Source organism: Camelus dromedarius, chromosome 5 (assembly GCF_036321535.1).
Source record: "Camelus dromedarius isolate mCamDro1 chromosome 5, mCamDro1.pat, whole genome shotgun sequence".
Taxonomy (NCBI): Eukaryota; Metazoa; Chordata; class Mammalia; order Artiodactyla; family Camelidae; genus Camelus; species Camelus dromedarius.
The window spans coordinates 74,800,558-74,812,914 of record NC_087440.1 but is presented as its reverse complement, the minus strand read 5'-3'; the positions used below and the strand labels follow the sequence as shown (position 1 = coordinate 74,812,914).

Genomic DNA, 12,357 nt, shown 5'->3' with positions numbered 1-12,357 from the left:
TGAAACAGGTGCTCATGAATGAATGAGCTCATAGACGAATGGATAGGTGAATCAAAACTAAGCCTGAACTAGGCTCTTAATGAAGAGAGACACCATGGAAGAAATGTACTATGATTATTATTTTAAAGGAAGAAGAGATGGACAATTTTATAGATTGTAGAAAGGAGGAAAGGGCTTAATGGTGGGAGAATGAAGGCTTTAAATGGCAAAAATGGGTTTTCAAATAAACACCAGTTGGTACATTAAAACAGTACTGAAAATGAACACAGATGATAAAAAGATGGAGTATAGAGCTTCACAGTACAGGTAAATAATAGAGGAATGTAGGTAGATGCAAATAACAATGATAAAATGATTTGAAATAATTCAAGCAAATCTCCAAGATTTGATTCAGTTACAAGTTTTAACATAATTAATGAATTGTCCTTGTTTACTTTGTAATAGACATATTATCATGTATCTTTGTACTATTTTTGTACTATTTTTCAGTTGAGTCCATATTATTTGAGGACTTAAGATAATCTAGGTTATTTACTGCAAAGCAAGAATTATTTCATCCAATAATTATTTAATTAGTACTTACCAATTGCAAAGTTCTTACTTTGAAATTTGTTTCTGGATTAATCAGACAGTGTAATATGGTAAATTGAATTGTAAATTCATTAAAAAATGTTCCAACTACATTGCCAGGCACTAGAGTAGGTGTTGAACAATCATGAACAAAGTAAATAGAACTTCTGATGAGATTTAGAGTCTAGTAGGGAGACAGACAAGTAAATAGCCAGTTAACTATCTCTGGGCTGTGTGAGGTGGTGTCCACTGTGGGCACTTGGCCCAGGGTGAGGGTTAGGGCAGTGAAGGAAGGCTTCTAGGGGAAGTTTCCTCTGAACTGAGACTTGAAGGAAAAGTAAGAGTTAGTCAAAGGAATAGGGATGAGAAGAATATGCTAGCCGGTGAATCCAGCATACGTTTGATGGTGAGATGAGCATAACATATTTGAGAAATTGAAAAAGAATTATTACAAATAATTACATTTCATGGACATGTTTAATGAATATCTTAGTATAAATATAGAGCTATAAGAATGCAGAGGGAGAAAAGATCACTTCTGGCTGGAGATGGAAGTCGTCACTGAGATTGTACTATATGACCTACATCTGGAAAGATGAGTGGAATTTTGCTGTGTCCAGCGCAGCTCGGGACCTGAGCAATGCAAGACTTAAGAAACAAAGAGACAAAGTAAAAAACAAAGATGGGACCAGGGGACTCAAGATCTCGTGGATCTAGAGCTCAGAAAGCCTGGTCAACATCATATTTATTAGGCATATACATACAGTTCAGAAAAAAATGTGATCAAAGAGGTGGGGCTTTAGATATTCTGTGCGATAAGCACTAAGTTCTACTTGCTGGTTAACTGATTAATTTCAGGCCTGTCCCTTCCAGGAACAGTCACCCTGGGGGGGGGTATGCAAATTTTCTAAGTTTATCCTGTTATTGCCTCTGGGACATCTCGAGTTAGCAAATACTTCTCTCAGGTTAAACAGCATACTTTCATGCCAGAACAAAGTTCTGTTAATTGACGATCTGGCTTTCCAGGACTGTCCGTTGTTTTACCCTAAGGAAATATCTGCCCTCCTTCATGCCCTTACGGTTAATCTCAGGATTTCTCCTTACAAATTTCATTACTGTGTAAAACATTAGAACAAAGCAAGCATGTGCATTTTAAGCAAGTAAGTGTGAATACAATGTTTTAAACTCATGGAAATTTAGGTGCGGCTTATTTTCTAGTTGCTTGTTTTCCAGCAGCTTGTTTCCCAGCAGAGTTTAAATAGGTGATAGTAGTCGACAGCAGACAGCATTTTAGTCAGAACTAATGACATCAGTGAGGGAAGGAAGTGGTAGGAGAAAATAGCTGATGTAACAGTTGAATGTGGGCCTTCTATCTTGTGGTTCTTTTGTTAAGAGAAGGGTGGCTTGCTGAGGGTCTTGAATTCTTTATTCAAGAACCTAGATTCAATCACATGGGCAATGGAATGTCAGTGAAGGTTGGAATGGATAGGAAAAGACTCAAAGTTAGAGAAACCATTATGGTGGCTAGTAAAGAGTTAGGAGAAGTCCGGAACTATGAATAGTGCCTTTGGTAATGAGAAGGGATACGTGTTTAGGAATCTGGGCCTTGAGGAAAGTTCAAGATTCAACTCTGCCACTTGGAAGCTGTGTAACATAGTGAGCATTATTTTAAGGTACATGTTGGTTGGCTGGATTATGTCTGTAGTTCTCCAGTTTTCATCCTCTGATTTAAAAGAAATGTTGTCAGAAGCTCAGGGATTCTAGTTGTGTCTTTCCTTAGGCTGATCTCTTGCCCAATCTGGGGCAGTCTGGACAATTATTAGGGGTTGTCTGCAGCCCCAGAGGACTTCATTCTTGTCTGCTGTTTTGGGAATCGTGTAGTTTGTATTTATCTGTTAGCAAATGGAGAATGCAATTCTATGGCTTAACTATAAGTGAAAAGTCCCTCTCCTGTTTATTAGCATCCGTTTCTCTGTAAGTTTTCTTTTCTTTTTTTCTTGGGTTTTTTTTTTTTTTTAATCTTGATATGTTTTATGTTTAATTCAATTTTGTAAACTGCCTCATTTATTTTGGAAATCTGTGTAGGTGTGTAATCTAAAATATCGTTGTCATCCCGCTGGTGAGTTAGGGAAAGGGTTATTAAGTAACTTTATTTTCTTTTAAAACTGCACTGATTTTTAACAACTGGCCTGCATATAATTAAACAGTGACTAGTTTTTTTCCTGTGTCTGAGTAAGCAGTCGTTTTGATTGCCCCATAGCCTTTTCCAGAAATGCCCCCGCTCTCTGCTTGATGGGCCCTGGTCCATGTGAGTCTGCCCTTGTGCTCTGAGGTGCTGGAGCAAGGAGAGCAAAATGGAGCCTGGTGCTGAGTCTGCTTGGCTTCATCCATGGAATACAGGGTGGGGTGTGTGAGTGTGAAAGAGAGGGATGAGGGGAGGGAGGGTGGGGAGGGAGAGCCGCGGAGAGATGAAAGGGATGGGAGCAACAGAAATATAAGTGGAACTTACAATAAAAAAGTCAAATCTTGTATGTTTGGAGAGAGAGCTATGTATTTGATGTTAATTCTCTAAGTAAGAAGTTCTCAACTGAGAACGATTTTACTCACCCATCCCCTCCCCATCTCCACTCCAGGGGACAGTTTTAAATCCATGACCTGCTGGAAGGATGGGAGAGCTCTGCTTATTTGTCTTTTCTCTGGTTCCTTGGAGACATGATTTTTAACTGGATCCCATTTTTTTTGTCTCATCCATCTGTCAGACTTCTACCCATCCTTCCAGATGGGTGGAAGACTCCTGACCCGACTCCCTTGGCGTTTTGTCCTGTTACTTAGCGCACCACATGTAGAACTTATATGAGTCTCGCCCATCATGGACTGTGACTTATTTGCTTTTATCTTTCATTTCTGATATAGTGACAGTTCAGTAAAGGATTACTGCATGAGTCTGTCATGTCTCTTTGATTCCGTTTCCTATGCCTTACATTATCTCCTGACTTAACTGAGAACTGGCTGCTGGACTGGACAGTCGACTTTGATCTTACATGAATTTACCGAAAGGGTTTGAGGAGATTAAGTTACAGAGGAGCACTGTTGTAAAGACGGGTACAAGTGATAATTGTTTGTACATGGTAACCTCTGCCAGTTTGTTAATTTTTTCTCTTGGATGGATGAGGCAAAGCTCGCACATCTACAGCTATTGAAACAGTGAGAAATGTATTCAAAAGCTTGGTTATTCGTTGAGCTTAAAATACACTCCCCACCTCCCTGACCCCCCTTAAATATCAACATCATTACCTTGAACATGTTCTTTGAGGACAGTTGCCTCGGACAGGGACGACTAAGGCACTTGGAAGCCACAGAAGCAATCACCTACTTAACATGCACTAGTCAGCCTTTGTGAAATATCACCCCTGATGCTGGGTGCTTATCTTTTATAGAACAGCTTGCAAATCCTAATTGTTTTAAACTGGCTCTGAGGAAAAGAGACTAGAGAATCAATACATTATAGCTCTCATACATACAAATGTGCATCATTATAATGGAGACAATCTGATGACTCTTTAGGTCAAATAACAAAAGAAGTGGACTTGAGTTTGTAAAGACTCACTGCCAGTCCTCTTATTACATGGTTGAAATTACAGTGTTGAATGCAGTTTTACTCTCTTGCAGTGATCAGATTTGCATATGTGCATTTGTTTTTGATGGATAGATCCTCAGTGGGAGTGAATTGATGAGGGGTTCATTACTTGCTCTGGTGGCTGTATGTCTTCTTTATAAGGTTCATTAAGGCAGAAGCAAAAATATTTATGCCTTTAAATACTGATGTGTTGGGAATAGCTAAATAAACTGTTCTAAGAATTGTACCATCTGTTTTCAGACCCAGAGCTTTCTCCTGACTCTGGAGACTTTCACCCAAGGTCACCCATCTTAGTCCTCTCTAGTTGGAAGAAACTTAGCATCTGAAAAGCAGACACCATAAATATTATTGCTTTCTCATCAGTGAGAAATTTTGTTGTACCAGTAGGTGGTAGTAAGCTGCAGAGAGTATTCACTGCTTTTTTGTCCAGTTAAAGGAAATGCCTGTCTCACCTTTAACCAGGATTTAGGTGATTCAGGCTCTTTAAATTGCTTTTTAGGAGTTCTTTAATCATTCCCAAATTTAGCAATTCTTTATTTTCTTTTGTTAACAAACATCATGCTGAAATTTCTTATGATAATCAGAATAGATTTCCAATCCAACTGAATTTATTTCTTTTAACTTTTTAAAAGTAATGATGAAGATTTTTCATGAGCATACATAGATGTTTTTCTACCAGTCTTAATCTTTGGAATTCAAATTGTAATTGTGATGGAATATTGTTAATGAACCATTTAAAATATATTTTTCAAAAGCAGAATTTGATTGTATAAGGTATGTCAGTACACATTAATATATTTTCATAATCTTTCAATTTTTAAGTTTATTCCAGTATTCGGGATGTTTCTTTAAGAGAATTAGTTTGTGAATCATGACTCCTTCAACAAAATTGCAAAGAGAGAATCATACATAATTGAAAAAAATCATTCTTTTAGTTCATAAACTCATGATAAACGGTTTCTTTGGCCAGCCAGTGCTCTTCAGTATGAAACATTAGCGATTGGCATTGAGATCCTATTTTTTCAGCTCATCAATTGATGAGTGACATGACCCTACCTAGGTAGAAGTCAGAGGACTAGGAATTATGGTCAGGAAAGTTGCCAGGAAGGAAAAGGAAATAGCTAATAAGAAAAAATGGGGTTCTGAATGTATAGCTTTTATGTAAACACATTTTCCAGGTTGTCAACCTGTTATTAATTTGCTGTCTCTGAAGGTGATCTTTATATTTGTTTTTCTTTTTTCAAAGTATATATTGTATTTTTTCTTTCTGAATATTCAATCATTGTAGAAAATTCAGGAAAGATAGGAATGTTTGAAAAAATAGAAATCAGCTGTAAACTCTACATGGCAAGTATACTTTTGGTGTATTTTCTTTCTGTTTTATTGTCTCCCTTTCCCTCCTCTAAATTTGTATACTGGTGCTTTATATTCATATACAGATACCATGTAATGTTTGTTATGAAATTGGGATTCATACTTTTATCCCTTGCATTGCTATTAAATGTTTCCAGAAACAGGGTTTTAATGTCTGTGTACTGTTCCATTGCATGGGTGTACTGTATTTTAACCATTCTCTTATAATTTGAAATATAAACTGTTTTTATTTTTTCTCTATTATAACTTCTCAGTATGTTTCCTTATATATGAATTTCTGTATGTATGCCAGATGATTTTGTGAGGAGAGATTTTGGAGGTATAGTTAGTAAAGGTGCAAACTGCCCTTGACACATAATGCCTGCTGATAGCCAGACAATTTATATCAATTTATGCATTTCCATTACAACAGTATAGGAGTGCTCCTTCCCCTACAACCTAGATAACAATAGACATTATTATTTAAAGGAAAACAACTTAATGGGCTTGAAAAGCATCTCATTGATAATTTATATTTCTTAGGTTATTGTGCAGAACATTTTTGCCTGGCTATGCATGTTTGTTTTCTTCTTTGACTATTTTCAGTATTCTTTTATCAACATGGAATGAATCTAATACTTTGACAGTTTTACTGGGGAAAAGGTTTTCAGAGTCCTGATCAGTTTTCATTACTGATATTAGGATAAACAATACTTCAAACTAAAAAAAAAATTATAGCATAAAATAGTACATTTTTAATGGTGAATGAAGAGTGTATAATTGGCACTAACTGGTTTGTGTTTCTTTTCTTTAGTCAATTATATTAAGGGGCTCTCTGGAGCTATTTTCATGGCCCTCCATACATTTTATTCTAGGTTGTACTGATATGGTATAAGCCTTTTGCCAACTCTATCTAGTGGCCACTTCTTTCTCATTTGTTTTTCTCTCCCTCCATCAAGTCCGTGTCTCAGAGGGTGGTGGTGTTGGCTGTTGATAGACTTGGCATCTTTTGGTAATGTTGGACCTCTACCGTAGCTGCTTTCTGCATTGTGACACTTAGGGTCAGGTGCTCTGTTAGCTGTGAGAGACACATTGACATTTTGAATTATCAGTAATAGTTGAAGAAAGTGCTAAGTTTTTATCAACAATGAAATATTAATCTAATTTCTATTTTTATTATAATCAGAATCTTTAATGTCCCTTAGTTCAACATTTATGACACTAATGAAATTAAAGTCCTTAGATAGTTGGTGAATGTATCATGCTATTTAAAAAAAAAAAAAGCCATGCAAAATTCTCAGATATAGCTCAAATTAAATCTTGATATTTCTACAGGAGTTCCATCAGATACAGGAATTGGAATATAATTATTGCTCAAAGTAATTGAAATTAAAAGCTGAAGACTGTGTGTGAACTAGTGAAATTCATGCTGGAAAGTGTGATTTTGTCTTATTAAAAGTATGTAATCCTTAGTAGGGGTAAGTGAGAGTTTTTTTTTTTTTTGTATTATGTGACAGTTACACATTATTTAGCTAATGCTGTTCTTAACTTTATTTACTGCTGCTAAGATTTTCTGTTTTAAAGTTAAATTCAATACCCCATATCTTTACTTATTAATATTTATCAACTGATAGTAATGTATGTTCCATTAAGAAAGGCTGTGAGGTAATATACCTGTGGTAAAAGTATAAAAATATGGTATGGAGAGTTAAACACAAAATTATTCTTGTAGTTATCTCAGAGGAGGTGGGGCAGGAATAGTCCTGGGTGCAGAGTAGGGTGGAAAGATACTAGGACTTTATTTGTGTTCTAAATATTTTATTAAAAATATTAGAAGCACACATGTCAGAATGGGAAATAATATTAATATATTCTTATAAAATAACTGGAAAGTAAGATGATAGCAATAGTATAAGAATAATAGAGTAATAGAAATAGAAAAGAATGATATTATTTATTAGTTCTAGGTAATAGATACATGCATGCTTATTATATTAGTCTCTGTACTATTTTATATTTTAAACATTTTTTCCAAATTATTTAAAAAATAACCATACAATTTTCAGTTATCATTATTTGTAGTCAAGTTGAAATTCAATTGTCTGCTCATTAGAAGAGTCTGACATACCATTTATATCCATTGAAGTTACATATAACTGATTATTATTAAAATTTTGGTACTCAAAACTTAGGTTAGCCCAGAGTTAGTTATCTTGTTTCTTATTCTCTCTAACAATCATTACAGTTAACACCTGACTTTTTCAATGTTAATCTTTTTATTCTGCCTGATTTTATCTTAATTCCAATTTAGTTTCCAGAATCGTAACTTGTTAAAATGAAACTTACTATGCTTTTAGCTACAGAATTTTGACAGATCCAGGCATAATTATTATTTTCCATTATACAGGAGATAGAGGGAATAAGGAAATAAAAACCCCTTTACCCTGAGGCCAGTGGTTTGATTTGTTTTCAGGGCTCTTTATTATATGTATCATAGGTATGTCACTTAGCTTTTTTCCTGATGCCTGATAAAGACTTCATACTACTGTGTGATTCCCACTCCTCCCCTCCCCCCAATATTTTTATGCTTAAATGAAATGAGAAGGGGGTTGAGGAGCCTGTAGAAACGTGTGGGCCATGGCCCGCAGATGCCTTTAATCATTTTTACTGACTGTTCAGATTGTTTACAATGAGCTTTGAGGGGACAGCAGAGCAGATGGAATGAAGAGCATACTGAAGGTAGAGAAGCCTGGTGCCGGGTCTGCATCCTGGGTCTGCTACTTCCAGTCATCGTATGGAGTTGGACTTGTTACTTAACATCTCCCTGTCAGCATCCTCTAGATTAGGGGTTAATGATGCCCATTTTAATAAGTGATGAGAATTAAACTGGATTGTCTGTGTGAGCATCTATATAGTTCTGAGCATGTAGCAGGCTCTCAGAAAATGTTGATTTTTACTTGTTTTCACTAGTGGAAAATGTTGGAAAGTTCTTTAACTGAGAGGAAATGACTTTAGGTCATGTGGCACAGATTTATGTGTGCTCTGATGCACGTGCACGCACACGTCACTTCCTAAGTTTAAAATTAGGTGAACCTAACATTTAAGATTTCTTCTTAATTTTATTCTTTTGGACTTGAAACAGTTGTGATCCTGGAAAAGCATAGCTAAACAGTTGCTTCAGCCTTTGTCTCTTGTTCATGTTTCCTGATGACAGAGGGAGCTACACTGTGGGTACTATACCTTTGTACTTTTAGACAGGAGAAGGGGGCAAGAACCAGAGAAGATAGTGTGGAAGGAAGTTGAGAGGCCTGGGCAGAGGAGAGGCTTGAATCTGACAGGTGTTCTCTAATGCTGTCTCAGCTAATTTGAAAAAGTTGGATGTTCTGTTCATTCTTCTGATGCTATGAGGACAGACTGTATTTCATTTTGAAAAACCTGATCTCACAGCAAGGTTCCTTGCTTATCTTTTTATTTAGTTTTATTTTGTCTAACATTTAAAAAACATAACTACTTTCATTAAATGCTCTAGAATCTACATATATATTTAGCAAATTTCCTTTATCTTGGCTTTAGATGTATGGTCATGTACTTCCCAGATGCATTCAGAATAATTCAGAAATACTGGAATATTCTTGATTATCAAAGAGAGGTTTCATCACACTGTATATAAAGAGCCAGAAAAAAATGACTGTATAGATTTTAGGGAGATTGTATCAATTAATGTTAAAATAAAGATTGCTAACCTTACATTAAGAAGAAAATGAAATTATTTGAATACTCAGTAAGCTTTCACTTTTGATCAACTGAATTTTCTCTGATGCTTTTTGGTTACAAATATATTTCATTTTTCAACTTCTATAAAAGGTTTTCTGAAACTTTTGAGATTGCCTTGCATGAAATAATTTCTTTTGCATTAAATTGAAAATTGAGGTAAGGATGGGAGGAAAGCGTATTTGGAGACTTTTCTACTGATGAAATTATATTCCAGATGTTTGGCTTTCTATTTTGGTGGAAATACTGAAGATGCCATCTTCTCACATATTTGTTATTGTACAATTTGTACCTCTGGTAGAGCATTTGTTTAATTCTATTGTATTTTAAAGTAAGGTATATGAGAGCATTCACTGTACACTGAATAAAATTCTCTTATTTTAGGTCATTCTGTGTGTATTGTATTTTTGTTTAAAGATATATATGTTATCATAGCTTAGTAGAATGGACATTGGACTAATATGGGGACCTATAGGTCCTCGCCTTGGAGATTATCTGTGGGTTGTTTTTTTTTTTTTTTTTTTTTTTTTTTTATTGTGGAGATACTAACCTGTGTGTCTCATATACCTTACAATGTTGCTGGTAGGATTATGTGAGATACTGCCTGTGAAAGAGATTTTAAAATTTAGGAGCATTGCATAAAACTAAGCGACTTATTATCATTTGGAGTTGTAAATATGACTAAAATGTCTGAGGAATTGCTCTCTTAAAGCAGGAAAGACAAAGTAGGGAGAATTGCATGGAGAAGTGACTTGTGTTTTCAAGCTGTGTAGTAGAAACTATGATATGCCCAAGGGCTAATGTAATAAATACTTAAAAAGATCAAGAAGTAAATAGTTAATCTCTTATTTCTATCCTCATTACCATTTAATTGACCTTACATGAATTTCTTTTTAAGGATTTTTGTACATCAATGGCAGAATCCTCCAGTGATTCAGACCACTTCCGGTCTCGTGATCGACTGAGCCGAAGGGCTGCCAGTTCAATTCACAGGGAAGCTCGAAGTCGGCCTACTGTAGATGTCACTGAGAAGGTCAACACTATAACGAGTACTTTACAGGTTAGTTTAGCGATGGTTGCATGCAATAGATTTTAACTAGTTTAAGCTAAGAAATAGTTTCAGTCAGTGTATTAGTATTTTCTTGCTGCAGTAACAAATTACTACAAAACTAATGTCTAAGAAAACCTAGAAATATATTTTCTGATGGTTCTGTAGGTCAGAATCTGACACTGGTCTCACTTGACTAAAATCAGAATATCAACAGGGCTGCATTCCTTTTTGGAGGCCCTAAGGGAATATCTCTTTCTGTGCCTTTTCCAGCCTCTAGAACTGCCCACATTCCTTACTTTGTGGCTCCTTCCTTCTTCTTCAAAGCCAGTAAGAGTGGGATGAGTCCTTCTTACATCGTATCACTCTATCTTCTACTTCCCTCTTCCACTTTTAATGATGCTTGTGATTACCTTGCATCCACCCTATAATCCATGATAATCTCCCCATCTCAAGATCCTTAATTTATTTTATCTGCAAAAATCCCTTTTGCCATATAAGGAAACAAATGCACAGGTTCTGGGGATTAGGACTTGGAGTCTTTGGGGGCTATTATTTCTACCTAACACAGTCATTAAAGATATTTGAAATACATGGGTTGTGGAAGTGTTTTGGGATAAGGCAGTATTTCCAAATAAAATATTGTGGGAGTGAAACCAGTAGGAATTACCATGGTTTAGCTTCTTGTGGACATGTGCTTTTAGAGAAGTTGCTTATATTTTGGGTATGTAAATTACTCATGGATGATTGATACTGAGGTTCCATTTTTATTTGGAGGCTAATGTTTGACAGTATTTGGAAGTGTGAGTGGAGGCAGTTTACATATTCTCCATAGAAAGGGCTTTGGGAAAAAAAAGATGAGGGAAGAATGTCACGGTCACACTGGGAAAAAGAAAACTCAGAAATAGAATTTTTTTCCTACCTTTTAACCTCTTCTGCTTTGTCTGGATAAGCATGGATTTTGGCTTTCAATTGCTTGGGTTAGTACACTTAGATAAGAAGAGGCTAATTTCTGATCGAAAGACCATAATTTGACTTAGAAGGCTTTTTCTTTTTAAATTTATTTGAATTAACGTGACAATGGAGTTTTGCAGTACAAAGTTTTTACTTTCCCACCAATGAGACACATTAGTAAGTATACAGTTTTGAAAGAAATGCCTCCATTCATCTCTCCGAGGAAATCTAACATATTTAGGTGGAAACCATTTTTATTGTAATTGGAACTAAATTTTGTTGTTTATAAATAAAGATTAAAGGATACTTTGTTTTCTTTTCTCCTAATTGAATTCTGAGGTGAAGTAATAATTGAAATAACATTGATCCTAATGACTTGCTTCTTTTGAACACAATCTACTGGATTTGTTCTCTTAGGATTCCTATTCTGTAGAGGGTGTGAATTAGTTGAGGTGCACAGATTGATAACGAGGATTCTTTTCAGCTTACCGTTTTGTTGCCAACTTATTATGGAACCTTGGATAAGGTTTGAAATTATGTGCTTCAGATTTCAAACAAGTAAATTGTGGACAGATTTGAGCTTCTCTGTCAGTGATATCATTAAGATTTGATATTTATTAAGTATAGTGATATCCAGCATAGTTATAAATTGTACCTTTTGTTAATGGTGGAGCTACCTGTTTGATATACTGCTGAGACTGATTGGGAAAAATATTGTTTGGAACAATTAATAAAGTCCATTTTTTTCCTTAAGGACACTAGTCGGAACTTGCGACAAGTCGACCAGATGCTTGGACGGTATCGCGACTATAGTAATGGACAGGCGAGTGCTATAGAACACGTAAGAATGCTTACATATGTTTGCATTTTCTCCTAACCACCTTTTTGGAAATTCAGTTGTTGAGGAGTAAGGATGTGAGATAAAGGGGATGACCATTGTGAGCATCTTTAGCTTTTAGACTGCTTTATTATTTTGTAGTTTAAATTTAGCTTATCAGATGGATTGCCAACTTTATATAGATTA

The 12,357-nt window shown here is 35.6% G+C and overlaps 1 protein-coding gene across 3 annotated transcripts in view; it reads left to right on the top strand.

Annotated features, from left to right (window-relative positions):
- CEP128 (centrosomal protein 128) overlaps positions 1-12,357 on the top strand; it is a 357,240-nt gene that overhangs the window by 4,159 nt on the left and 340,724 nt on the right. For 2 of the 3 annotated variants that reach the window (XM_064486166.1, XM_064486164.1), the window contains 2 exons: positions 10,230-10,391; positions 12,088-12,174. In XM_064486166.1, the coding sequence (XP_064342236.1) occupies positions 10,245-10,391; positions 12,088-12,174 (234 nt within the window). In that variant the 5' untranslated portion in view covers positions 10,230-10,244. Of the gene's footprint in view, positions 1-6,895; positions 7,039-10,229; positions 10,392-12,087; positions 12,175-12,357 lie in introns of all 3 variants that reach the window. The other variant, XM_031454133.2, reaches the window with a different exon arrangement.